The 27,994-nt window shown below is 46.0% G+C and overlaps 1 protein-coding gene and 1 pseudogene across 2 annotated transcripts in view; one reads left to right on the forward strand and one right to left on the reverse strand.

Annotated features, from left to right (window-relative positions):
- Nucleotides 1-576: 576 nt before the first annotated feature.
- The window catches only part of ADAMTS13 (ADAM metallopeptidase with thrombospondin type 1 motif 13), a 96,616-nt gene continuing 69,198 nt past the window's right edge, over nt 577-27,994 (reverse strand). Inside the window, exons 27-32 of one of the 2 annotated variants that reach the window (XM_073599680.1) lie at nt 24,260-24,464; nt 21,276-21,576; nt 9,332-9,478; nt 7,719-7,895; nt 3,242-3,426; nt 577-1,817 (exon numbers count right to left, since the gene is read on the reverse strand). In XM_073599680.1, the coding sequence (XP_073455781.1) occupies nt 1,629-1,817; nt 3,242-3,426; nt 7,719-7,895; nt 9,332-9,478; nt 21,276-21,576; nt 24,260-24,464 (1,204 nt within the window). In that variant the 3' untranslated portion in view covers nt 577-1,628. The remainder of the gene's footprint in view (nt 1,818-3,241; nt 3,427-7,718; nt 7,896-9,331; nt 9,479-21,275; nt 21,577-24,259; nt 24,465-27,994) is intronic. The other variant, XM_073599681.1, reaches the window with a different exon arrangement.
- Nucleotides 10,219-10,351, forward strand: LOC141109091 (U2 spliceosomal RNA; annotated as a pseudogene).

Here is a 27,994-nt window from a genome sequence, read left to right on the forward strand (position 1 = left end):
TTGGTTCTTCTTTACCTCTCTCACCAAGTCTCTTCTCTCCCAATAGCTCAGTTTGGCCGGACAGCCAGCTCTAGGAAGGGTTCTGGTCATCCCAAACGTCTTCCATTTAAGGATTATGGAGGCCACTGTGCTCTTAGGAACCTTAAGTGCAGCAGAATTTTTTTTGTAACCTTGGCCAGATCTGTGCCTTGCCACAATTCTGTCTCTGAGCTCTTCAGGCAGTTCCTTTGACCTCATGATTCTCATTTGCTCTGACATGCACTGTGAGCTGTAAGGTCTTTTATAGACAGGTGTGTGGCTTTCCTAATCAAGTCCAATCAGTATAATCAAACACAGCTGGACTCAAATGAAGGTGTAGAACCATCTCAAGGATGATCAGAAGAAATGGACAGCACCTGAGTTAAATATATGAGTGTCACAGCAAAGGGTCTGAATACTTAGGAACATGTGATATTTCAGTTTTTCTTTTTTAATAAATCTGCAAAAATGTCAACCATTCTGTGGTTTTCTGTCAATATGGGGTGCTGTGTGTACATTAATGAGGAAAAAAATGAACTTAAATGATTTTAGCAAATGTCTGCAATATAACAAAGAGTGAAAAATTTAAGGGGGTCTGAATACTTTCCGTCTCCACTGTAAAAGCCATTTTAGTCAAAAGACTAAAATGATATTAAAACTAAAATGCCATTTTAGTCAAAAAACTATGACTAAAACTAAATTGCAATTACTGAAATGTACTGGAGATTTAGTCGACTAAATATGACTAAAACAATTGCAGAAGACTAAAATGGGACTAAAACTAAAATGCCATTTTAGTCCTAAGACTAAAATTAACACTGCTTCATACAACCATTTATAACTAAGTCCATGGTTGTAATGTTACACACAGACTGCCCTCAGTACTTCCACCTACCATGAAGATACAGTTTGAAGTGGAAATCTCACTTTAAAAAATCTTTTATTTCTTAAAACTGCCGTGTACATGTGCGTAACGTTCAAAGGTGTTCGGGTTTAAAGGGATGAGGTGGCAACTCTAGCGCAACGTGACCCATAACTGTGCCCATACCTCCAACAAAGCTCTTCATAGGGGCATGTTCATACAATTTGCTGGATTCCTGACATAATGGCGTGGATCTGACTACATTACCCCTTCAAATTAATGATGGATATGCATACAAACAGATGGGAATAGATATTTCAGCCTACAATCTGCAGTGTGGCATATATTGGTCAGACTCAGACAATCAGGCCACATCTCTCTAGGCAATAGCTGATTGGCCAACAATCACCGAAGGAGAATATAACATCGGCTGTGATGTACGGCAAGTGTTGTGAATGTTACCATGTTGTGGATTTTCTGGTAAACAGCAAGAAAATCTGGGTGTTGGGGAATGTCAGTAAATGTTTCTGGATCAGGGGAACAGAGATTCTTTTTTATGAATTCAAGAAATTATATCACAGCAGGAACCTGAAAAAATTGCATCGAATGAGTGACAAAAATTGTATCAGTCACAGCTTTACATGTACAGTATGCACTACAGGTGAGTAACCGGGGTGTGAGGGCAGAAGATCTGCTCCTGTTTTGAAGGTAATCATGAACACGCTCCACCATCTCAACCATGGCCTGGTCAGACAACAGAATCTCCATTCTGAATTGGCTTCCCCCTCTCCTTCGCCCAGTACTGCGCTCGGAAACTGACTCTGTCCTGTGAGAAGTCGCCATTAAATTCAACCTCTGCCCGGCTCCCTTTGGACTCCCAGTAGAACAAGTTGTTTCCATGGAAAGCGGTGGATTTCATCGACTTCATGTCCCGAATCTGGAGATGAGAACACACACAGATCAACCTCAGTGGTGGCCCGTCCATACGAGGCCCAGGTGCACCCCCACCCCCCCAATCCATGCGTCCGGCCCCTGATCTACACACAGGGACTCATGGATTCCAATGGGTTTTTTTTTTTTTCAAAGCATGTGATTAGATCGGGAGGCTCTGATTGGCTTCAAAAAGTATGGGCTCGGGGAGCAAAGTGGCGGGAGCATTGTTTGCTGCTGCCCCCCCCAAATTGAGCACCAGCCACCACTTACCTAAACACAGAGGTAGAGAAGGAACAACATTGTGAAAGTGATACTTTTTAGTGGCTAAGTAAAAAAAAATGAAGCTGTCAGGCTATAAAGCCTTTTCTTTTAGGTATTATGAGAGCTAAAAAGGTCAATATAATATATTACCAAAAGTATTGGGACACCTGCATTTACACGAAAAATAAATTTAATGGCATCCCAGTCTTAGTCCGTAGGGTTCAATATTGAGTTGGCCCACCCCTTGCAGCTATAACAGCTTCAACTCCTCTGGGAAGGCTGGCCACAAGGTTTAGGAGTGTGTCTATGGGAATGTTTGACCATTCTTCCAGAAGTGCATTTGTGAGGTCAGGCACTGATGTTTGACGAGAAGGTCTGGTTTGCAGTCTCTGCTCTAATTCATCCCAAAAGTGTTCTATCAGTTTGAGGTCAGGACTCTGTGCAGGCCAGTCAAGTTCCTCCTCCCCAAACTCGCTCATCCACGTTTTTATGGACCTTGCTTTGTGCACTGGTGTGCAGTCATGTTGGAACAGGAAGGGGCCATCCCCAAACTGTTCCCACAAAATTGGGAGCATGAAATTGTCCAAAATGTCCTGGTATGCTGACACCTTAAGAGCTCCCTTCGCTGGATAAAAGGGGGCAAGTCCAACCCCTGAAAACAACCCCACACCATAATCCCCCCTCCACCAAATGATTTGGACCAGTGCACAAAGCAAGGTCCATAAAGACATGGATGAGCGAGTTTGGGGTGGAGGAACTTGACTGGCCTGTCCTCAACTCGATAAAACACCTTTGGGATGAATTAGAGCGGAGACTGCGAGCCAGGCCTTCTCATCCAACATCAGTGCCTGACCTCACAAATGAGCTTCTGTAAGAATGGTCAAACATTCCCATAGACACACTCCTAAACCTTGTGGACAGCCTTCCCAGAATAGTTGAAGCTGTTATAGCTGCAAAGGGTGGGCCAACTCAATATTGAACCCAACGGACTAAGACTGGGGTGCCATTAAAGTTCATGTGTGTGTAAAGGCAGGCGTCACAATACTTTTGTTAATAGTGTGTATGTCATGTGATTCCACTTTCAAACAACCATGGAAAGGTTACATATCTGTTTTTGGTGGAGTCTGTCCATTCAGCCCTGCATAGGCAGTGTGACTACTTACTTACCAGGATGTAATCTGACTGTGTCTTATTGGTCCCATTCTCAAGGTCCATATACAAAGCATGGACTGCAATGGTATACTTAGGAGGCACGTCAATAAAGATACGGCAAACAGGGGAGTCCAGCTCAAACCGCGGTTGTACAGGATTTCGTATGTCCCCTCGCAACCCAAACAGCTGCACATCACAGTCTATGGAAAGTAAGGAGAGGACCGTCATGTTGCTGCTACATCAGACTCCTAACGTTGTCTATACATCATCCAATGTGTACATACAATAGTCAGGGGAATTTACTAAATCTGTGGCAGATGCTGTGCATGGCATCCAATCAGCTTCTAACTTCATCTGGTTCAGTTAAAGCTGTATTAAACCCAGCAGCAAACATTTAATGTATTGCACCGTACCAATTCTTAGATAAGATGGCGGCATTTTTTTTCTATTTTAGGCGTTGGTTCCTTTACTTTGCCTAGTCATCTAGCCAGTAAGTCTGGTGTTTTTCAAAAGAACAAGTTCTACTAATGTAGCAGTTACAGGGATGAGACAAACCATTTACTACTGACAGGGGTGCTTAAAATGTACAGTTTTCTTTTATTTATGTAAAACCTTTATCCCAAAAATTGAAACAACTGTTACTGTAACTGCTTATAAAGTGTGAGCCGGAGTTTGGCTTCAATTTGTTAGTGTATTTAAATCTGCTAGTACATCTAATACTCCCATACAGACTGACAATGCTGCTGTCCAAAGGTACCCCCTGTATTTCTTCATCCAGAGTTAGGGTGTTCAAATACAGAAGGTGTGTTACTGGCCAGATCACCAGGTAAAAAAAAGGGGGGGAAAAGACCAAAAAAGAAAACAAATGCAGCCACCACATCTAAGGATTGGTAAACTGGAATATATTACATTTTTGCTGTTAGGTTTAATACTGCTTTAGGCCTGATTCACACCTATGCAGGTTGCAGTTTGCATATTCCGGGTGCATTTTGCGTTTTTTCAATACACGTTTTTGATCCATTGAAGTCTATGGAACCAAAAACCAGAAAAAAGTCCCTGGACCTTTCCATAAAATGTACAGATGTGAACGTGACCCATAGGACACCATGTTAAATGGACTATGGTGTATTTCTGCAAAACTGAAAATATACTAAAAAAATGCATAGGTGTGAACCAGGCCTTAAAGGGAAAGTCCACCCTAAAACTAAAATTGCTACATCCACAATCTAATACTAACCTATCTAGCCCTGTAAAGAGGAAATCGCTATACATACCATTTTTGAATGCAATCCGGTCTCCAGTGGCAGAAGCTCTGCAGATGAGACAGCTGACAACGGCTGTGAAATGCTTGGAAAGTAATGTCACCCATAGACTTACTATGGGGCTTCCATTGTCAGCTGCCTCCTACACCTGCCTCTAAAGAGAAGTTGCTGCTGACAGCTCAGCGTGGGACTGGACTGGAGCGGCTTTAGAAAAGGTATGTATAGTGATTTCCTCTTTACAGGGCTAGATTGTGGATGCCTGTAGATTTAGAGATTTTAGTATTAGGCCGGGTTCACACTGGCGTGACGACACTCGTCCTACTTTGGATCCGATTTTCCCCTGCGACTTGAAGTCAGAGACGCGTCCGACTTCAGTAAACGGGGATCCGACTTTACCAGGCACTGTCTGGTATGAATCTTGAGGGGGAACTCCACGCCAAATTTTAAATAAAAAAACGGCATGGGTTCCCCCTTTAGGAGCATACCAGGCCCTTTGGTCTGGTATGGATTTTAAGGGGAACCCCCTACGCTGAGAAAACGGCAAGGGGGTCCCCCTAAAGTCCATACCAGACCCTTATCCGAGCACGCAGCCCGGTTGGTCAGGAAAGGGGGTGGGGACAAGCAAGCGCCCCCCCCCCCCCCCCGAACCGTACCAGGCCGCATGCCCTCAACATGGGGGGTGGGTGCTTTGGGGCAGGGGGGCGCCCTGCAGCCCCCCCACCCCAAAGCACCTTATCCCCATGTTGATGAGGACAAGGGCCTCTTCCCGACAACCCTGGCCGTTGGTTGTCGGGGTCTGTGGGCGGGGGGGCTTATCGGAAGATGGGAGCCTTCTTTAATAACCCATTCACCTGGGGGGAAAAAAGTGTCAATAAAAAAAACACACTAGACAGGTTTTTAAAGTAATTTATTAGGCAACTCCGGGGGTCTCTTCCGACTTCGGGGGTCTCTTCCGCCTTCTCTGCTCTCTCTGGCCTCTTCTCCCGCTCTCCGGTATCTTCTGACGGGCTCCTCTGCTATCTTCTGTTCTTTCGCTCTTTTGTTAGCGGTTACCCGGTCTTCTACTTTGTCTTCTTCCCTCTTCTCTTATTCCAATGTTGACACAACGCTCTCTCCCTCTGTAATGCCATGTGCAACGACTTGTATAGGCATGGGGTGGGGTCACCGGGTGATGTCACCGGGTGACCCCGCCCCTTATGATGTCATCACCCGGGGCATGATGGGGTGGTGACGCCATAAGGGGCGGGGTCACCGGTGACATCACCCGGTGACCACGCCCCATGCCTATATAAGTCGTTGCACACCGCGCACACAGCATTACAGCGGGAGAGAGCATCGTGTCAACATTGGAAGGAGGGAAGAAGACGACGTAGAAGACCGGGCCACCGCTAGGAAAAGAGCGGGCAAAAGAGCAGAAGATAGCGGAGGAGCCCAGCAGAAGATACCAGAGAGCGGGAGAAGAGGCCGGAGAGAGTGGAGAAGTCGGAAGAGACCCCTGGAGCTGCCTAATAAATTACTTTAAAAACCTGTTTAGTGTGTTGTGTGTGTGTGTTTTGTTTTTGTTTTTTATTTTATTTACACTTTTTTTTCCCCCAGGTGAATGGGTAGGGGTACGATGTACCCCATACTCATTCACATAGGGTGGGGGGCCGGGATCTGGGGGTCCCCTTATTAAAGAGGCTCCCAGATTCCGATAAGCCCCCCGCCTGCAGACCCCGACAACCAAGAGGCCAGGGTTGTTGGGAAGAGGCCCTTGTCCTCATCAACATGGGGACAAGGTGCTTTGGGGTGAGGGGGCTGCAGGGCACCCCCCTGCCCTAAAGCACCCACCCCCCCATGTTGAGGGCATGTGGCCTGGTACGGTTCAGGGGGGGGGGGGGCACTCGCTCATCCCCACCCTCTTTCCTGACTGGCCGGGCTGCGTGCTCGGATAAGGGTCTGGTATGGATTTTGGGGGGGACCCACCACGCCCCCCTAAAATCCATACCAGACCCAAGGGTCTGGTATGCTCTTGGAGGGGGAACCCATGCCGGTTTTTCATTTAAAATTTTACGTGGAATTCCCCCTCAAGATCATCAGAGCAGATCACATGCCAAAGTCGGATCATGCAAGACGGCGATCCGACTTTGATCCGACTTCAATGATCAATGGGCTGAAATAGGATCAAAGTCGGACCAAAGTAGTGCAGGGAGCATTTTCAAAGTCAGACCAACATGTGTTGGACCAGTTAAGACGGCTCCCATAGGGAAACATTGATTTTTCACACGTCATGCGACATGAGCTCCCAATGTCGGAGCGTTTGTCGCACCAGTGTGAACCGGCCTTAGGGTTGAGTTCACCTTTAAGCTAGACGCTGATTGGTTTCTATTCACAGCTGCTCCAGTTTTTGTAAATTCCCCTCATTGTATGCAGCTGAAATCGCTCAGTGATCGCTGCAACTGTGGCAAAGCCAAGCTCTCCACCCAGTTTCATCTAACCCATTGCAGTCAGATTAAGTAAACTTTACACAGTGCTTCCTAATAAGACTGTAACTTCCCAAGCTCCCAACTGTCCCTGATTTTGAGGGACTGTCCCTGATTTGTAGCAATGTCCCTCGATCCTCCTCTTTGGTCTGATCTTTTTATCTACCAAAAAGTGTTTTCCAGCGCTAAACCTTTCATCTGATTTCTAAATTGCTGCATTTGTAAATTCCAAAAGCAAATATAAAGGAAGAGTAGTTGTAAAAAAAAGCACTTTAACTAATCTTGTTTTTTTGTACAATTCTCCCTAAAGGGGGTGTGGCAAGGGGGTGTGTCCTATGCCTGCATGCTTTTGCCGATGGGTGTCCCTCATTCCCATTTCAAAAAGTTGGGAGGTATGACTTCCTGTTATATAATACTGTACAACCTCTCTGACCTGGGCAGTCACAATGATTACATGTTGATTGCAGAGAATTACAGCTCAGTCCAACACTGCAGAGTGATTTCTAGACACAAGTTGTTGTGTTATTTTGTGGAACAAGCCATCAAAGCAATGCATATTGGCTTCTACTTATGAAGCAATAAATGTGAGTAAAGGAAATCTTTCATGGAAGCAGCACTTAAGCCATCATAGCTGACTTTTAATTCAGCAAATACTTGTTGCCTGTCTTTCATGCCATTAGAAACCTTACAGAAGTGAGAGGACCAGTGTGACAACCAGGCACCTTTAGTTTAAATTGCATTTTGTTCCATTATATGTTATTGCCGTACCTTGGTGATAGGTTTTAGAGGCTGGTCTAGTTGAGTACTCCAGGACTATTCCATTACCGGGCTGAACTTGGCGCTGTCTCACAGTCACTGTATTCGATCGCGTTTGCACTGGGATCCCTGAGATACGGGTACAAGCCCTTCTCCACGTAGCTCTGCCATAGAACAATACAAGCTCCCCTACATAGGAAGTAAATCAATCAGTGAAAAATGAATCCCAGAGTTTACACAAGTCCCTAGACAATTACCGACTTTCTGAAAGTCACTATTTTTATTGACTTGGGCCCCGCCCCACCCCCTCCCCTCATATCATAGTGCTTGGACCTGGCTAAGGGGTAGGGGAGCCTTTCCCTATTCTTCCTACACCCTGGGAAGTTCACACTTTGCCAGAAGGTCTGATAAAAATATTATCCGTCATATTATGGTGCATGCTATGCAAAGGGAGCTTAATGTAATTTTACGTTTTGTATCCTTAATGAAAGGGTACACATTTACTTTAATCATAGTCCTGTAATATACTGTATAGTGCAGCCAGATTCAGCAGGCTTTTCATAGTATTTCTAAGCAGGACTGCATTTTCTGCATGTGATTTTTTTTTTTTTTTGGCCAATTTAAATTTTACTGATTCAAAGAATGGCAGCCCTTCACTGAGCGCTGATATACAGCACTTATAGGTGGCACTGGTTTGTGGCACTGATGGGCTTTCTAAGGCAGCACTGACGGGTACTAATTGGCATCACTGCTGGGCCCTGTTCGGACTGCACTGAAGATCAGTGCCATGATTATCTGTGCAGATCTCCCCTGTGAAGAAGTTCCACTGATAAGCTCTCCTCTCCTCACCCGCTGTCAGTGTGAGGATAGGAATGCCGATAACCTTGATTTCCTGCTTTACATGTGATCAGCTGTGATTGGATACAGCTGATCACATGGGTAAAGAGCCTCGTCATTGGCTCTTCAGCAAGAACGGTGGCGCGTCATGTCCCAGGGACAGAGTGGACCACCGATCGCTGCACGTCCCCGCGGACGCATAGGAGCAGCGAGAGTGGGATGATGTCATATGACGCCGTCCCAGAATGAGAGGGGGCCACCTTGCACCCGTCATTTTACAATACGGTGGGCGGGAGGTAAGTAAGTTACAAATATTCACATACGCCAGACTAAATCTTTGGAAGTGATGTAATGTGTTGTATTGTAATGTATTCTATAATTTCTGAGCATGCGTGGTCTTGGTCTGTACTGATTAAATAAAAATCGCTCATTCTGGTATTGTACGAGAGATTTTTTTTTCCATGTTTGTCCCTTCGGATAATTTTGTATGATCTGTTGTGATCCTCTCCCAAAAGCTGTGTACTAACGACCAGATTATCGTATGATTGCTTTGACAGCGGCCCATTTTCTCATTGTGTACTTGGCATAACATTGTGGCCTGTGTACATAGCATTACTGGTATAGTTGATACTCAAACACGAAAAAGTTGAGGACAGTGGCATCAAACTATGCTCACTGAGGATAGCATTGGTGTAGTACACAGTTTATGTCATTGGTTGGCGCTAATAGACCTTTGATTAAACTAAGACAATTATATGTACAGAAGATTCAGGACCAAAAACACCCACCAGCTGAGCAGTTCAGAGAGCTGGACAGAACCTTGATGACAATAATCTCTCCTAGCGGCCGTCCGATCGAGAATATACAATCGTTTTCCAGAATCCCGGTGGTGTTGATTATTCCAGAGGCGCTCAGGAAAAGCTGCCCGCATACACCTGGAGAAGTTTAGAAGATCATAAGCGGCAGTTAACTTTATGCCCCTCTACCAGTATTCTCACTAACACTGGCCATACACTAGTAAATTCCTGCATTAACATTCGTATGAACATTCGTACGGAAAGTCTCAGTACATTCAATGACTTGACGAGCGTCATTCAAATTATATAGAACATCCTGTGAGCCTCCACTAACAATAATAAACCAATAAATCCTCTTTGAATCAGCTGCAAGCGGTAAACATGTCTCATAAACCATGCAAAAGTACTAAAATCGCATTAAAAACGCTGCGCTATCAAAGGTATAAGCAAAAAGCCTCTGAACTGGTAAAAATATATCCTCTACACCGTGGTAATAATAATGTGTAAAATGTATAACGAAAAATATATAAAAACGACACGTGCTTAATAGCCAAATAAAAAAGTGACAATGTGCATTAACATAGCGATAATTTTTTTTAAAGCAAATAAGTCAGTGGAAATTTAAATAGATCCAAATACTGGAATTATAAAAGTGCTTAAGTGCACTGTGCAAAGTTCAAATTGATCCAATTTACAGGTGCTCCACACTCCATGCCATTCAGTATGCTGTGAAAGTGATGCGATAATCAGACGCTGTGTTCTCACTTAGGTGCTCCCCCCATGTAATGAAGGCTCACCTTTAAGGTGTGTGACCTTGCTGTTAGACCCCTTTCACACTGGGGCGGTTTGCAGGCGGTATTGCGCTAAAATTATTGCTAATTGCTTCTCGGCCTTTTGGCGAAGATCAAGTGTAGTATCTATTCTTATCAGTTTCCAGGAGGTGGCGCTTGCTTCCGTCCCTGATCTATGGCGAAATAGAGATGGGATTGCGGTTGCTATGCAAAACCTGCTGGAGTGAAGGTGACCTGGAGCGGTTTGTAGCCGAAAGGGAAGCCTTCTGATGGGGATGGAGAACCACGGGGTCTGAACCAGAGGGTCGGGACCCTGGCCTTCTGGCCTGGATTGGGGCGGATCTAGCTCCAGACAGTTATTTGGGAGAGAACGCTTACTCCTGCCTTGCAAGGGGGGGAGGGAGTGGCAAGTACTTCCCGAATGTAATTAGGAGGAGTGATGGGAGCGACGGCAGAGCCTGATGGTAAAGGGCTCTTTCCGGCTTCCTGATCTCCATATCCTTCCTGTCTGTGGTGGGGTCTGCTGTGGTCTGGGCTGGGTGGTCAGGGCTTTTTCGAAAAGCCAGTGGTGAATGTGCCCCTGAAGTGGCAGTTCAGGGGTGCCGTATAGTCACGGTGTGAAAGCACTTGATTTTATGGCACCATGGTCACTTCACCACAACACACGTTTTTCGCACCTGCCTCTTGGGCCGGGCCTTTTGGCCAGGACCAGGGGAAATTTTTATGCCTGGCCGGAGGGCCGGCCATTGTATAGCACAATGGCCACTTTCACTCTCCCATCTCACTATCTTCCCCACTCTTTCTTTTACCCCTGTTTGTCACCTTTTTGTCTTTTTTTTGGTTGTCTTTGTATACACGTTTTGTCACTGTGTGGCGAGTAGGGTGTGGGTCCTCGGGCCTACTCTGAAAGTCTTGGGAGGGGGTGGACATAGGCCTTTTGGCTTGGTTCGCCCTCTCCTTTGAGGGGTCTCTCTTCGGGAGAGCCCCACTGTACTTGGGTTGGTCTGCTTCGGCAGTCCTTCCAGTTGTGGGGGTCCGCCTGGTTTCGGCCGGATGGACCCTTTGTCTGAGTACCTCAGTCCCTGTCTGGAGCCTAACGCCCCGGGGGATCAGGGTAAGGTCCTTCCCTAGTGGAGGACTCTGTACACCCGTTGCACGTTTTTGTGTTTCACTCTCTATGTGTGGGCACTTTTTTTGGCACCGGGTGGAAGTTTTTGAGGTGTGTTTTGCACGCCACTGGCTTTTCGATAGAGTGAAAAAGCAAAAAAAAAAAAAAAAAAATTGCTCTAAAAATACCGCCTGCAAACCGCCCCTAAACAGCCTCCGCTGTTTGTTCAGTGTGAAAGCCTGAGGGCTTTCACACTGAAGCGGTGCGCTGGCAGGACAGTGAAAAAAGTCCTGCAAACCGCTTCATTGGAGCGGTGAAGGAGCGGTGTATTCACCGCTCCTAAACCGATCCTGCCCATTTAAATCAATGGGACAGCGCGGCTATACCGCGGCAATACCGCGGCTATAGCCGCGCTGTACGAGGGATTTTAACCCTTTTTCGGCCGCCAGCGGGGGTTAAAACCGCACCGCTAGCGGCCGAATACCGCTGCAAGAACGACGGTACAGCAGCGCTAAAAATAGCGCTGTTGTACCGCCGACGCCCCCACCGCCCCAGTGTGAAAGGGGCCTAAGGCTTGGCCAATACACGCTTTGGAACCACTACAGGGTTCAGCAGTACGTCCGGAATCCTGGATCAATCGCCAATGTGCCTCAGTAAATCAATGAAAAAAGGATCTCATAGTGTAGTATGCTTATGCAATTTATTGAACCAAAAATAAACAGGTCTCACACAGGGTACTCACAATATCCAGGCGCTTCAGTGCGCCATTCTACATCAAGCAAAAAACGAATGGTTGAAACCGGCCGTAACGGGATGGTATGCTGATCGTTCCTAACAGCTGATCTGCTAAGCGTGCCATCCTGTCCCTATCCCCTACATGTGTCGATACAAGGGAATTTCGTATCTTCCTCAGGGGGTGATCATCACGCCCTGAGGAAGATATGAAATTCCCTTGTATCGACACACAAGGCACATTGCCCGTGGTTCCAAAGCGTGTATTGACCAAGCTTAACAGCAAGGTTACACACCTTAAGGTGAGCCTTCATTACATGGGGGGGAGCACCTGAGTGAGAACACAGCGTCTGATTATCGCATCACTTTCACAGCATACTGAATCGCATGGAGTGTGGAGCACCTGTAAATTGGATCAATTTGAACTTTGCACAGTGCACCTAAGCACTTTTATAATTCCAGTATTTGGATCTATTTAAATTTCCACGGACTTATTTGCTTTACATTTTTTTTTTATCACTATATTAATGCACATTGTCACTTTATTATTTGGCTATTAAGCACGTGTCATTTTATATATTTTTCATTATATATTTTATGCATTATTATTACCACGGTGTAGAGGATATATTTTTACCAATTCAGAGGCTTTTTGCTTATACCCTTGATAGTGCAGTGTTTTTAATGAGATTTTAGTACTTTTACATAGTTTATGAAACATGTTTACCACTTGCAGCTATTAAGCACGTGTTATTTTAGATGTCTTTCATGATATATTTTATACATTTTTATTACCACGGTGTAGAGGATATATTTTTTCCAGTTCAGAGGCTTTTTGCTTATACCTTTTGATAGCGCAGCGTTTTTAATGCGATTTTTAGAACGCCATTCAAAACTACTTCAAAATGTAATTACTCATTCGTTCATTGACAGACACAGCGCTCCATTATTCAGAACCATAGGGTTATATCACCCCCTACAGGAGTAGGACACTAGGCAGAAAAAAGACTTGGCTATACCTATGGGCAGTCCTAGGTGATATACACCCCCTCTCTGCTATAGGCCTCCAGTTTTTTTTCTGCCTAGTCAGGAGTAAGGACCTAGTTCCCTGCTGGGATCTCTGGTCCTGGCAATTTTTTGTTTTTGCTTTTTAAATTACTTTTTTTTTCTCTTGGATTTTTTCCTGTGAGATCTACAATCAACTGCCGGACTGGGCGACGGGCTGGACACTAAGATCCAATGGTCTCCCCAGTCTGGTCAGCGAGCGCGTGCAGACCACAGCTACGCACTAGGTCGGCCGCTACATAGACGGGGACTGGCCCTGCGGGTTAAACGTCTCGTGAGGTCGCATACAACCGGGTCTCGGCCTGTGTCGCAGCGTTCCTCTTGGCTGACAGCCACCCCCCACTTCGGTGGCGAGGAGGATCTGTCTGGGAGCGTTACCTGCGCACTCACTGGAGAGGTAAGTTAGGGGACCCCTCCTCTCCTTACCTGGAGTGGTGTGGGGCGCGGGTACTTCCTGGGGTGGTCGGTCTCTCTGGGGTTCTCCTACACACCCCCCCTTTACCGGGTGAGGTCCAGGCCTCTGGCTTGGGTGCTTTGGACACTCTGTCCACCCCCCGAGTTGTCACTATGAGGGGTACACCTTGGCACCTGATGGGTGGGTGACCAGGTATCCGCAGATCCGCGCCCCCTGCGGCGGGCCTTCGCTAATTTAGGCCGCGGCATTGCGCCGTACCGAGGGCCTTAGTGGATTTCCCCTGTGAGGGGCCTTAGTGGATGTCCCCTGTGAGTGCCCCTTGTGAAGGGCCCAGTGGTGTCCCCTGTGCGGGGTCTCAGCCAGTGCCCCCTGTGAGGGTTTCCATAGGCACCCCTTGTGCGGGGTCTTAGCCAGTGCCCCCTGTGAGGGGTCCAGTGGCCCCCCCCCGTGCAGGGTATCCGTAGGTGCCCCCTGTGTGGGGTCTCAGCCAGTGCCCCTGTTAGGGGTCCAAATCGTGCCCCCTGTATGGGGTATCAGTAGGCGCCCCAGTGCAGAGTCTCAGCCGGTGCTCCTTGTGAGGAGCCTGGGTCAGTGCCCCCTGTGCGGGGTCTCAGTCGACGTCCCCCGTGTGGGACCTCGGTGACGCCCCTGTGCGGGGCCTAAGGTGGTGGAGGTCTCAGTCTGCGGCCCCTCTGTGTTCTTTGTGTTTTCACAGGTGGCGCTTGGGCATATAGGCTAGTAAATGGCGCCCCCCTGCCTTCCCCTGCCTCATCGGTCTCGACTGATTCTATGTCTGGCTCGTGGATGTGGCCCACCTTGCGGGGTTGGTGGCCACACTCCCTGTCCTGTCAGTTAGTGAGGTTGTTTCTCCACAAGTGCAGTGGCGCATAAGAAGGTGCTGGTTGTTTCCCTTATTACATCTGTGCAAAGATGGAGGATGCAGCTGTGGCTGCGGCGGAGGTACCGGTCCCCTTGGCATCCATAAACTGTCTCGCATGGCAAAAGCGTTCCCTTCTCCCTCCTATTTTGAAATATTTGTTCCTAAAGGCTGAGAGTGTCCAAAGCGTCCCTTTGTGGTTCCAAAGACGCTTCGCTGTGAGGTACCCCTCGTGGGGTCCCTCCTTTAAAGAGTGGACTGTTCCACCAGTAGTGGATCCCCCTCTCTCTAGGTTGCGCAAGGCAACCATGATTCTGGTAGAGGAGTCTCCGGCTTTTAAGGATCCGGCTGACATACCTGGAGGGGGAGCAGATTCCCTCTGCTTTCGATGAGTTGGCGGACCAGTTGGTCTGTGGGCTATATTTAGTATGTGATGCCTCTTGGACGTAGTTTCTTTGGTTGCTAAGCTCTGTTTCTGCAGTGGTGCTTAGACATGTATTTGGGCTTAAGTGTTGATCTGCGGACTGGGCTTCTAAAAAAGCTCTGACTGGGTTACCATTTCAAGGCAATTGTCTGTTTGAGGCTACCCTGGATGACATTGTTACGAGTCTCACAAGAGGGAAGTGTAAATGTCTTCCACAGTCTGAAATGGGGAAAAGGGCCTCGTAGCGGATGAAGTCCTTCTTCTCGGCACACAATAGACCTGGTCTAGCGATCAGAGAGCGGGGCTCCCTAGACCCACGGACAAGGCCCCTTCAGCATGAAGGAGCGCCCTCACCTATGTCCTAGTGTTCTGGCCTTGAACCCCAAAAAGGGTTTTTTACTTCCAATTGGCATCTGTCCCCGGACTGTTGGCAGTTCCTTGGGGCTGTGCAAGCCCTGTTGCTTCAGGGTGTGCTTGTCCCAGTTCCAGTGGGTATAGAATGGAGTCCATCTGCACGGTGGTGGAGTCCCTTCATGGGGACTTTTGGGCCTCTGTCGACATCACGGATGCTTATTTACGCACTCCAATATGTGCTCAACACTTCCTTCATTTTTCTGTTGGAAAATAGCATTTTCAGCTTGCGGTGTTGACTTTTGGTCTCACCTCCACCCCTCACGTACTCACAAAGGTGTTGGCCCCAGTTCTGGCGTGGTTACTTAAGTGGGGGATTGCAGTCCTGGGCTGCTTGGAAGATCTTCTTCTGCAAGCAGAGTCCTCGGCTACCTTGAGGGGCGACGTAGCTCACTATACAGATTGGATTATCTGGGCCTGACTCTGGTTTCATCTCTGGCCAGAGCGTTTCTTTCTCTGCACAAACTCCAGAAGTTGCATGCTGCGTTTCAACTACTGTTGTCTCGCAGGTGGGCCTCCCTGCGGTCCTGCAGGTGGGTGTTGGGCCTGATGGTATCTACTTTCGAGGCGGTTCCATTTGTGCAGTGCCATACAAGCTCCTTTTCAAGTGAGATCCTGGCGTAAAGTGCCCGAGGTCTCTGGGCTATTAGATTCGGCTGAGCCAGAAAACCGGAGTCCCTGGTCTGGTGGCTTCACTCTCTGGGATTTCGTCAGGGCACATCCTTTCTCCCCTTGTATTGGACAGTGGTCACCGCCAATGCTAGTCTGTCTGAGTGGGAAGGTCCTGGGACTGGGTTCTGCTCAGGGTTGTTGGAGGATCTGGACTGCCGATCGATATCCTGGGACTTCGAGCAATAAGACTATGTATGGATCATGGAGGTCGACTTCGGGGGCGTCCAGTCGGACGATGCCACGATGGTGGTCTATGTCAATCACCAGAGTGGATCAAAGAGTGTGTTGGCAGCCCTGACAGTAGCCAGCATACTCAAGTGGGCAGAACGCCTTGTTCGGGCCCTCTCCACCATATGCATTCTCGGAGTAGAAAAATAGAAAAAATGTCAGGCGGTACTGAGGTTTCAGGCAAGGTCACAGGCTCCTCTGGTGGACACTGCAGATGCTCTGGTGGCCCCATGGGGCCGGTATAGTCGGATCTATGCCTCCTCCTCCTCTCAAGAGTCTGCCACGACTTTTGCGCAGGATCGAGGCCGAAGGGATCCGGTCATTCTAGTGGTCCCAGATAGTCTTGTCGGTCTTGGTATGCCGACCTGGTGCACTTGGTCGCTGACGTCCCTTGGCGACTGCCTCTCAAGGAGGTTCTACTGTCCCAAGGGCCGATCTTCCATCCTGCTTCAGTCGCTGGTTTTTGAAGGTCTAGCTGTTATGAGCCAGGTGTTGAAGTCACGATGCTGCTGAAGGCTAGGAAGCCTTCCTCTGGGAAGATTTACTACCGGACATGGATAGCATACATATCCTGGTGTGAGGCACTTGCCATTTACCCTCGTTCTTGGTGGCTTGGATTTTCAACCTTCCTTCACGGGGGGGGTTGAGCAGAACTTGGCCTTGAGTACCATCAAGGGCTAGGTGTCGGTCTTGGCGGGTTCCCTGGTCTCGCACTTTCCTGGTGCGTACACTTAATCAAGGGGTTTGACATCTACCTCCACTGGTGCGGTCGCTTCTACTGCCATGGGATTTACTCTTGGTGCATTCGGTTCTACAGGAGCCTCCTGTTGGAAATATTCGGGAGGTTCCTCTACTTGCTCTGTCCCAGAAGGTGGCTTTTTTGGTTGCTATCACCTCTGTCAGAACTGTAGGTATTATCATGTCATACTTCTTACCTGGTGATCCACAAAGATGAAGTGGTTCTTCGCCCTTGTCCGTGGTTCCCTCCTCTGATTCCTTTTTGACTAAGGACGTTGTATTGCCTTCCCTGTGTCCCAGGTCAAAATGTCCTAAGGGATTTACCTTACATGCCCTGGATGTGTTCGGGCGATTCGGGTGTATTTGGCAGTCACAGGGACTTTTCGGAGATCAGTTTCACTGTTTGTGATCACGGATGGGTCAAAAAAGGGGCTGCTTCTTCTGCGACCTCTCTAGACAGATCAGACAGACGATGACTCTGGTCTATTCTATCAGGGGTTGGGTTCCTCCTTTCTCTATTCTATTCTACTTGGCTGCTTGTTGCTGCTTGGGCCTTCCATCATCAGTCTTCAGATGCGCTGGTTTGCAAGGCTGCCACTTGGTTGACAGTGTACACTTTCACAAAATTCTACAACGTGGATGTGCTGGCATCTGAGGATGCTTCTTTTGGCAGCAAGGTGTTGCAGGCTGCTGTTTAGAGGGTCTATACCTTCTTGGAGGGGTATTGTCCATTTTGGGCTCCAGTTTGTTTGTGTTGAGCTCCTGTTACCTGGTTGGCTCTTGTGTTAGCCTTGGGATTTTTCGTTGTCCCACCTCTCATGTTTGCCACTGCTTTTGGGACGTCCCTATTCTAAACTGAAGGCCTATAGCAGAGAGGGGGAGTGTATATCACCTAGGACTGCCCATAGGCGTAGCCAAGTCTTTTTTCTGCCTAGTGTCCTACTCCTGTAGAGGGCGATATAACCCTATGGATCTGAATAATGGAGAGCTGTGTCTGTCAATTAACTCAGGGAAACAGATTTTACGGTAAGTAAAAAATCCTGTTTTTGCTTTTAGCATTCGATATAGGAATAAAACAACTACCATTGGAAAACTACATTCCAGAAAAATGTTCCCTCTTGCTTCTTTTCTTCATTTCTTCTAATTTCCTCATCAATTCGGTCAAAAACGAATAGAGATTTGAACTAACAATTAGAATTTTTTTGTTTTAAGAACGTTCAATTTTCTAACTCGATTCCACTAGTGTATGGCCAGTTTAACCACTTCAGTACAGGGCACTTAGACACCTTCCTGCCCAGACCAATTTTCAGCTTTCAGCGCTGTCGCAGTTTGAATGACAATTGCGCGGTCATGCTACACTGTATCCAAATTACATTTTTATCATTTTGTTCCCACAAATAGAGCTTTCTTTTGGTGGTATTTGATCACCTCTGCGGTTTTTATTTTTTGCGAAACAAATAAAAAAAGACCGCAAATTTTGAAAAAAATAAAAGTTTTGTTTTTGTTTAAAAATGTTGTAAATCAGTAAGTTTTCTCTTTCACTGATGGGCACTGATAAGGCAGAACTGACAGGCACTGATAAGGCGGCAGCGATGAGGTGGCACCAATGAGCGGGCACTGACAATGGGCACTGATATGCGGCACTGATAGGCGGCACTGATGGGTGGCACTGATATGCAGCACTGATGGGCATTGATAGGCGGCACTGATGGGCACTCATGGGTGGCACTGATGGGCACTGATAGGCGACACTGATGGGCACTGATAGGCTGCAAAGATGGGTTCTTATGGGTGGCACTGCTGGGCACTGATAGGTGGCACTGCTGGGCACTGATAGGCGGCACTGCTGGGCACTGATACACGGCACTGATAGGCATCTCTGGTGGCACTGGCAGTGGTAGGCATTGGAGTGGGCACTGATTGGCAGCTGCCTGGGCATTGATTGGCAGCTGCCTTTGCACTGATTAGTTTTTCCCTGGGGGTCTAGGGGGCATACCTGGTGGTCCAGTGTGGCTGGTTTCCCTGGTGGTCCTGGGCGGCTTCCCTGGTGGTCCTGGGTAGGATCCGAGGGGGGGCTGTGCTGATAAACAATCAGCACAGATTGTCAGGAGAGCAGCCGATCGGCTCTCCTCTACTCGCGTCTGTCAGACGCAAGTGAGGAAAAGCCGTTCACCGGCTCTTCCTATTTACATCGTGATCAGCCGTGATTGGACACGGCTGATCACATGGTAAAGAGTCTCCGTCAGAGACTCTTTACCTAGATCGGTGTTGCGGGGTGTCAGACTGACACCCCGCAACAACGATCGCCGCCGATGCGCGCCCCCGGGGGGCGCGCAGCAGCTCAATATCCTGAGGACGTCATATGACGCCCAGTCAGGATATTGAAACCACTTTGCCTCCGTCATTCTGCTATATGGCGGGTGGCAAGTGGTTAAAGCTGGCCATAAATGTAAAGGGACTGAAAGAGAGAAATCTATAGATTCCCCCATCCACACTAAACAACATGGAAAAATTGTCTGCTGCTGGCTATTATATCCTGACAGCCGGCACCCACAACTGTCAGAATACCTGAACAGTCACTACAACCGATTGGCTACAGTTGCTGTTTGGCCAACTTTTTTTCACCCAACTCCTTCAATTTCTCAATCTTAGTGTGGCAGACCATGTGGTGTTGGCAAGGCTAACCACAGCTAGATGTATGGCCAGCTTTACTGAAAGGAACACATGAAAATTTGCACAGCTATATGTGGCAGCCCCCAGGTCTCTGACTGACATTTATCAAGTTTTAGCCTTTCACATTTCCTGCAGCTGCGGTTTAGATCAGGGGTCCTTCAACTTTCTAAACAAAGGGCCAGTTTTTACTATATTTCAGACTTGAGGCGGGCCGGACTGTGGCCAGTGGGAGTAGAAATAGTCCCAGTAAAAACATTTTATAGAGCCTTTGGTCAGTAAGGGGAGGAATAGTGCCCCATTGTTGGTGTCAGTGGAAGTAACAGGGCCGCATTGTTGGTGTCAGTGAAAGGAATAGAGACCCACTGTTGGTGCTGGTGGAAGCAATAGTGCTCCATCACTGGTGTAAGTGGAAGGATTAGTGCCACATCGTTGGTGACAAAGGAAGGAATTATGCTCCATTGCTGGTGTCAGTGGGAGGAATAATTCCCCACCATTGGTGTCAATGAGAGGAATGGTACCCCATCATTGGTATCAATGGTAGGAATAGTGCCCCATTGTTAGTGTTAGTGGAAGTAATAGTGCTCTATTGCTGTTGTCAGTGGAAGGATTAGTGCCCCATCATTAGTGTCAATGGAAGCAATAGTGATCCATTGCAGGTGTCAGTGAAAGGAATAGTACCCACTTTTTGGTGTCAATGGAAGGAATAGTGCCCCATCGTTGGTGTCAGTTAGAGAAATAATGCCTCATCATTAGTGTCCATGGAAGAAATAGTGCTCCATCATTGGTGTCAGTGGAAAGAATAGTGCCCCATCTTGGTGTCAGTGGGAGCTATAGTGCCCTATCGTTGGTGTCAGTGGAAGGCATAGTGCTGCATCATTGGTGTCAGGGAAAGGAATAGTGCTCCATCATTGGTGTCAGTGAAAAAAATAGTGCCCACTCATTGGTGTCAATGAATGAAATAGTGATCCATTGCAGGTGTCAGTGGAAGGAATAGTGCCCATTCGTTGGTGTCCGTAGAAGAAATAGTGCCCACTCATTGGTGTCAGTGGAAGGCATAGTGCTGCATCATTGGTGTCAGTGGAATGAATAGTACTCCATCATTGGTGTCAGTGGAATGAATAGTACTCCATCATTGGTGTCAGTGGAAAGAATAGTGCCCCATCTTGGTGTCGGTGGCAGCTATAGTGTCTCATTGTTGGCATCAGTGGAAAAAATAGTGCCCCCTCTTGGCATCTGTGGAAAAAATAGTGCCCCCTCATTGGCGTCAGTGGAAAAAATAGTGCCCCCGCATTGGCGTCAGTGAAAGGAATAGTGCTGCATCATTAGTGCCAGTGTAAGGAATAGTGCCCCATTGTTAGTGTCAGTAGGAGAAATAGTGCCCCATATCAAGGGGAGGAATAGCACCCCAGTGGCCAGATAAATGCACGCAAAAGGGCTGCATCCAGCCTGTGGGCTGCAGTTTGGAAACCACTGGTTAACATTAAGGTAGACTTTCCAAAGTTCCCAACTTTTCTAATTCTTTACCCCAAATCATATTTTCCTCTTTCATTAATTTAGTTGTTGGCCTCTGAAGCATCTCCAAAACCTCTTTTACAACGTGGCACTTGAATCTGGATGCCATATTGTACTTGTGGCCTTAGAAGTGATTTATACAGAGGTAATACTATATTAGTATCAGATGCTTTTATCTCCTTTTTTATACAAGATTTTCTTCTCTTTTGCAGCTCCCAATTGGCATTGAGTGGTTCTGCTTAGGTCCATGCTAACCGGGTGGTGATGAGGGTGAAGTTTCTAGATCTACCTTTGTCATCTCCCGCTCCGCCGGGCCTCTCTGGTTCGATATTACTGCCAGGGGGTGAGTCTCTATATTGAGGTCTTTGGTGATCCGGGACAACAGAGGTCTGTGGTGTTCCCATCAACGTATGGGCGGTATCCGGTCGGGCGGTCTGTGTGTCCTGCACGCATGGCCTTTCAGAGCAGCCACGTAGTGTGATGGGTTTTGGCGTGTGACCACATAACGTGGGGGTGACATGCTGGTGGGTCTTCGAGTTGATGCAGAATTCTTCTCGCTGCTGAATCCCATTACCACAGGTAGCTGAACACTAGAGAGAGAGAGATTTCAGTCACATACATATTACTTCTGCCTTGCCAGCTGACATGTCACTATCTGCTTTTTGAGATGCGAAAGAGGGAAACCTTAACAATAAAAATACTCATACAAAATACACACCCTTGATACATGGAGGCTGGAAAGAATTAGGACAGGTGTATAGGTGTGTGCAGCCTATTGCATTAGGGTGTGCACCCCAAAGCTCAAGCACACATGCGGACATGCTCGAAAAACATGTAAAAAAAAAAAAAAGGTAGTTCCCGCTATGCTTAGATGTGAATCAAGCCTTATGGCCTGTACACACGATCGGATGGGAAAATTACGCTTTTGACGCGATTGTATGATAATCGGATCGTTAGTACAAAGCTTTCGAGAGCCGATTTTTGTTTAATCAGTACAGTTGTCATCCGAAAATACAATAGAAATACACTACAACACATGACATCACTTCCGATTTTTTTTATCCTGTCATACGAGAATTTTTGTAACTTTAGTAAACTCTTCAGGTTCGATATATATGACTAGCATGCAAAAAAAATGGACGATCTGTCATCCGATTTTCGGATCGTGTGTACGGGGCATTAGTCCTGTAAGTTGCAAGGTGGGGCCTCCATGGATCAGACTTGTTTTTCCAGCACATCACACACAGTATATATACACACACACACACTTATAAATGTAAACAAACACTTTAAAATGTATTCAAACATGGACGGTGTCAGTAGGGTAGTGGATGGTGCGTGGATGGGTAGGGCAGAAGATAGTATGGACAGTGGGCATGTCAGTAAGGCAGACGTTGGTGTCAGTAAGACAGTGGATGGTGTCAGTCAGTGGAGCAGTGGACGATGTCAGTAGAGCAGTGAAAGGTGTCAGTAGGGCAGAGATTGGTGTCACTAGGTTTTTTATTTTTATTATTTTTTTCCATTTTAATTTTGTTAAATTTTTTTTTACAATATTAAGTTTTATTTATTTTTACAATTTTTACAATTTTTTTAGGAGCCCCATTGGGGGCTTTGGTGAAATATCAGGGGTCTAAAACAGACCCCTGTTGCCTCACTTTTGGGACAGAGGACAGAGATTCCCAAGTCCCTTTTCTCTGTAGCCTTAGCTGCACAGGACAGTGAATGAATGGGAAGTGCTCTGTGCTGAGCGGCTTCCTGTTCATTCAAAAACTGAAGCATAGTAAACAAGGTTTACTATGCTTCAGTTATCAATGAATATGTTGAGTGATCGGTACCAATGACCTATTGTGTTCATTCAGAAAAGGAAGGAGCAGGTAAATTACATATTTTCCAGCCCATACCCTGCTCTCCATCCTGATTCAATCCCTCGTTGCAGCCAGCAGGAGAGGAGGGTAAGCTGGCAGTGCTGGGCGGAAAAGGGGGGAGCACACGTGGGGGCCCAGGCAGCAAAAAGAAGAGGAACAGGAACAGAAGGGGCAGCAGAGGGGAGGGAGCATATGCTGGTACTGATCCTCCGTATTTTCCTTCTGTGGAAGCAGAATGCTGGCAGGAGGGAGAGGAGGAGAAGCCTACTTTCAGCTGCTCTGGAGTAAAATACAAATCTGTTCCAGTAATGCCACCCATGCCACCCCTCTTGTCTAGGTTCCGGGGGTCGGCAAGAAAGGATTGCAGTCTACCCATCACCTGCCCAAATCGATGAGTAGATTACAATCAATGGGTTGCTGATTCCTAGATTAGGGTGTGCCCAGGCATACCTGGTACACCTCATGCGCACGCCTATGCTTTCAGTCCATATTTCCTCCGCAATACTTTTTTCTGCCACTACATGTCCTCCGTCTGATGGCTAGCATCATTCAACCCATTTATCCTGAGTCCAGGTCATCCTGGATCCTCCCTAGTCTATAAGGGCTCTTTCACACCGACAACCAGGTGTCTGAGTTGTAGCTTTACCCCCCCTTCCATATTTCTAACATTACAGCCTGATGTTGTGTAACAGATGTTGTGGCTGCAGTGCTTTCCTGCAGCAATTTTGACTCGGGTTGCAGAGTTTGATAGGCAGCACCACCTGTAAAACTCACACATTGAGATCAAAGAGGTTACACCGCAACCATGAGCCGATTGCTTGGCTTGCAGTTGCTGCATGGTCCTGCTATGTAAAATTGCTGTTCGTCAATTAAAAAAAAAAAAGCAGGTGTCAGAAAGCAGCATTAGCACCTCATGAACACCTGCCAGCTGCTTTTCCATGCTTTAAAAAATGATCCATCACTTGTCTCAAAGAGCCCTAACTGGACAGTGAAAGCAGAGGCAGCACAGGGAGTGATGAGCTCAACTCTCTGTCCCCCTTTCAGGTACTTATTCTCCTTGCTTTTAAAAATGCATATATTGATCTAATAATGTTGCATAATGTTGCATTAGTTTGTGTCATTTATATTTGCCCAGAGTTCACCCTAAAAGACCATCTGAGCCTTGTCTGCTTCAAGCTGCATTTGTAGTATTTCTGAGTGCAAATAAGAGACAGCCAGGCAACTGGCATTTTCAGAAGAAAGGAACAGCCGCATAATTCACACATGAAAGATTTCCCTTAAAAAAAGGTCAACACAGCTTTGCAGTTGGAAGTAAAAATTAGGTCAGTTGACTTGAAAAAATAGGTTTGAAACATTTCAATGAATTGAATAAAGGAACGAATTGCTGTATATGGCCTGTGCACTTTACCTTTGTCCAGGGCCCCAGGTCCCAAGTGTAGAAGCACTGGGTGATAAAGCAGGGAACAGCAGACAAGGGTTTCTCATGGGATGGACACAATTCGGATTCCACCTCTGTATCTGTCCCTGACACTGTCTGCATACACACCACCTTCTGCCTGGATATGCCATAGCCACAAGCAGCAGAGCATGGACCGCTCTCCACCACTCGCCACCTAGAGGACGAAAAGAAGAAGGCCGCTTATTAGAAATATTTGTTTCAACTTGAACGCTATTACCAGCAATGGTAAGATGTGAAACTAAATGCTACATGACACTACTTTTCTCATTTAAACTCTTTTCAGGACACCAAGAATAATGTATGAACATGCATCAGTGGTGTACTATTTACATTTAAAGCAGTATTCAACCCATAACCAAATATGTAATATATTGCAGCTTACCAATCCTTAGATGTGATGGCTGCATTAGTTTTCCTTTTGTAAGGCTTGTTCCCCTTCTTTTCACCTGGTGATCTGGCCAGTAACACACCTCCTGTATTAGAGTGCCTTTGGACAGCAGCATTGTCTATCCTGGGGTAGGGGGGGGGGGGTTTAGATGTACTAGCAGATGTAAATATACTAACAAATTGAAGCCAAACCCCAGCTAACACTTTGAAAGCAGTTACAGTAACAGTTTTGTCCTTTTTTGGAATAAAGGTTTTACATAAAAAAAAAGCTCAACCCTCTAGCTGCTACATCTGCAGGACAGTTTGCTCTGTTAAAACAAAAATGATTTACTGGCCAGATCGCCAGGTGCAAATAAAAGAAAAAAGGCTTAAAAAAGAAAATGAGTGCAGCCTTCCTATCTAAGAATTGGTAAGCTGCAATATAATGTGTGCTTTTGGAATTAATACCGCTTTAATTTATTTTTTATTAGTCTGTATAATGTATTCTGTACAATATCAGTGTACAAAAAAATGAACAATATACAGTATATAATATTCCACAATGTCAAAAACCATAGGTAGATTCACTAAAGCAATGATATCTGTCAAGAACAACTTTGCAGGGTTATCCCTATATTACTTTGTGCAGTTAACTTATGTATTCTCTTATACCCATAAAAAAATGCAAGACAACTGTGACATTCTTATTATTGTTAGTGGTTGTATATAAATTGTTATCAACACTTTCAAGACAGGTTAGCACTAGGATATCATTAGTCATATTCTTGGTCTCAGGATATAGTATATGGGTAGAGAAATTTGATCATTTATGGTTGTTATAGGATCACAGAAAATAATTACAGATAAGAGAGAAAGGGGCAAGGTAGAAGAGGAAGATACAGTATGTGGAAGGAGAATAAAAAGGGGAGGAGGGGTAGACAGAGTTATACTGCGGCAGGTTAGCTCCCCTGCGCGAGTTATACGTCGGCTCTTTAAGACGCTTTAGCACATTTGATATTTACTATAGCAAAAAGTACAAAATATTGTGTTTTTTTTCAAAATTGTTGTTTATAGCGCAAAAAATAAAAACTGCAGAGGTGATCAAATACCACCAAAAGAAAGCTCTATTTGGGGGAAAAAAAGGACATCAATTTTGTTTGGGTACAATGTCACACGACCGCGCAATTGTAAGTTAAAGCAATGCAGTGCCGTATCGCAAAAAATGGCATGGTCATGAGGGGGGTAAATTCTTCCGGGGCTGAAGTGGTTAAAGATGTGATAAATATTCTGCAGAACACCTAAAGTGCACGCATGTTGTCACATCATAGAACTTCTGTAGTGATATTTTTCCCAGGAAATCATTCTTCTATTTGGAAGTGTACTAATTAGACAAAGTGACTTGTTCTCTTAGAGACTCTTCATATAGCTCTGGCATATTCCACAGTCCTGTGCAGAGAACACTGTCATCAGTCTCTGCACCAGAGGAGATTACACTCTGAAGCCTTGCTCTGCGGAGAACTGTGGTTATCCAAGAGTGGAGTTTGGTGGGGTGGAGGAGACAATGGACTATTTTTTGCTTCGGTGCCCCTTCAATGTTGAAGTCTATAAGCGGGTGGGTGGGGCTCTGGGTATCCCTTTCCTTTCCCACTTGATTTATGCGGAGTGGTCATATTGGGCCTTTGAGACACATCGGTATTTTGATTTTGAGACACTTTTTCTAGTTAATTTAGTAGTCAGTTTCTTCACATGGAATGCATGGTGTCAAGTTTCCATTTGGAAACTTGACACCATGCAACAGCGTGCTATTTACGCTCTGTGATCCTGTGGCTCTCCTCTTCCTCCAGTCATGATCCGGCCACCCCCTCTCTTCCTCCGCCCTGGTGAGGCTGCAATGTTGGGCACGATGAGGCTGCAATGGGGGCATGATGAGGCTGCAATGGGGGCACAGTAAGGCCGCAATGTTGGGCACGGTGAGGCTGCAATGATGGGCACAGGTCACGCTGCATTGATGGGCACTGGTGAGGCTGTGCTGAGGGAAACTGATAAAGTTGTTTAATATTTATTTTTGTAACTTAATTCTGCATAAAAAATTTTAAGTGTCATTTCATGAGAGAATTTATGAGGGCGTGATTAGGGGCAGAATTAGGGGTGGGGCAAGGTAGGGGTTGGGCAGGACAACTGGTGGCGAGTAACCCTTGAGGCCTGGCTAGTAGCTCAGGACTTGAAATTTTGGGCCCTGGGTTAGTATATTTAGTTTTCTTTGTTTTTGCTATGCTGATGTAAGCTATTTTTGTTTATATATTTTTATTTTTTTATATATATGTTTTTATTATCTTTGTAAGATTTTTAATAAACAAAAAATTTACACTCTGAAGCATCGCTCTGTGGAGAACCGTGGTTGTCCAAGAGTGGAGTGTAATGGGGTGGAGGAGACAATGGACCATTTCTTGCTTCAGTGCCCCTTCAATGTTGAAGTCTATAAGCGGGTGGGTGGGGCTCTGGATATCCCTTTCCTTTCCCGCTTGAGTTATGCGGAGTGGTCATATAGGGCCTTTGAGACATATGGGAATTTTGATTTTGAGATACTTTTTCTAGTTAGCTTAGTAGTCTGATTCTTCACATGGAATGCACAGTGTCGGGTTTCCATTTGGAAAAAAGTCTTTCCTGTCGAGGCAGTGATGCACGACTGGAGGCCTGGATAAAGGCGTGGAGGAATGTCAGGTCCCCATAGCTGCTGTCTGTCAGTCTTTGGGTGTGCTTAACTTTCTGTCCTTTCACGTCCCCTAGATTTTTATATAAGATTGGATTTTTGAAAAAAGGCTGCATGCATGGGATTAATGTGTAATGGTTTCTTAGCCTTAAGGTCTGTTTAGGTAGAGGTTAGGGCCTTGTTTACTTGAATCGTGATTATAAGAATATGAAAATGTGTTTTTGTTAAAAAAACAAAAGCACCATTTTCTGTTTCTATGCTGATGTAAGCTATTTATATATATATATATATATAAATATATTATATATATATATTTTTTTTGTTTTTTGTTTTTTTTGTTTTTTTTCATTATGTAAATATGTTTTTATTGTGTTTGTAAGATTTTTAATAAACAAAAATGTACACTCTGAAGCATTCACACTATAGTCACAATCTAGTATTATATACAGGTGCATCTCATACAATTAGAATATCATCAAAAAAGTGAATTTATTTCAGTAATTCAATTCAAAAAGTGAGTGAAACTATATTTTATATAGATGTGTTACACACAAAGTAATACATTTCAAGCATTTCTTTCTTTTAATTTTGATAATTGTGGCTCACAG

Source organism: Aquarana catesbeiana, linkage group LG09 (assembly GCF_042186555.1).
Source record: "Aquarana catesbeiana isolate 2022-GZ linkage group LG09, ASM4218655v1, whole genome shotgun sequence".
Classification (NCBI taxonomy): domain Eukaryota; kingdom Metazoa; phylum Chordata; class Amphibia; order Anura; family Ranidae; genus Aquarana; species Aquarana catesbeiana.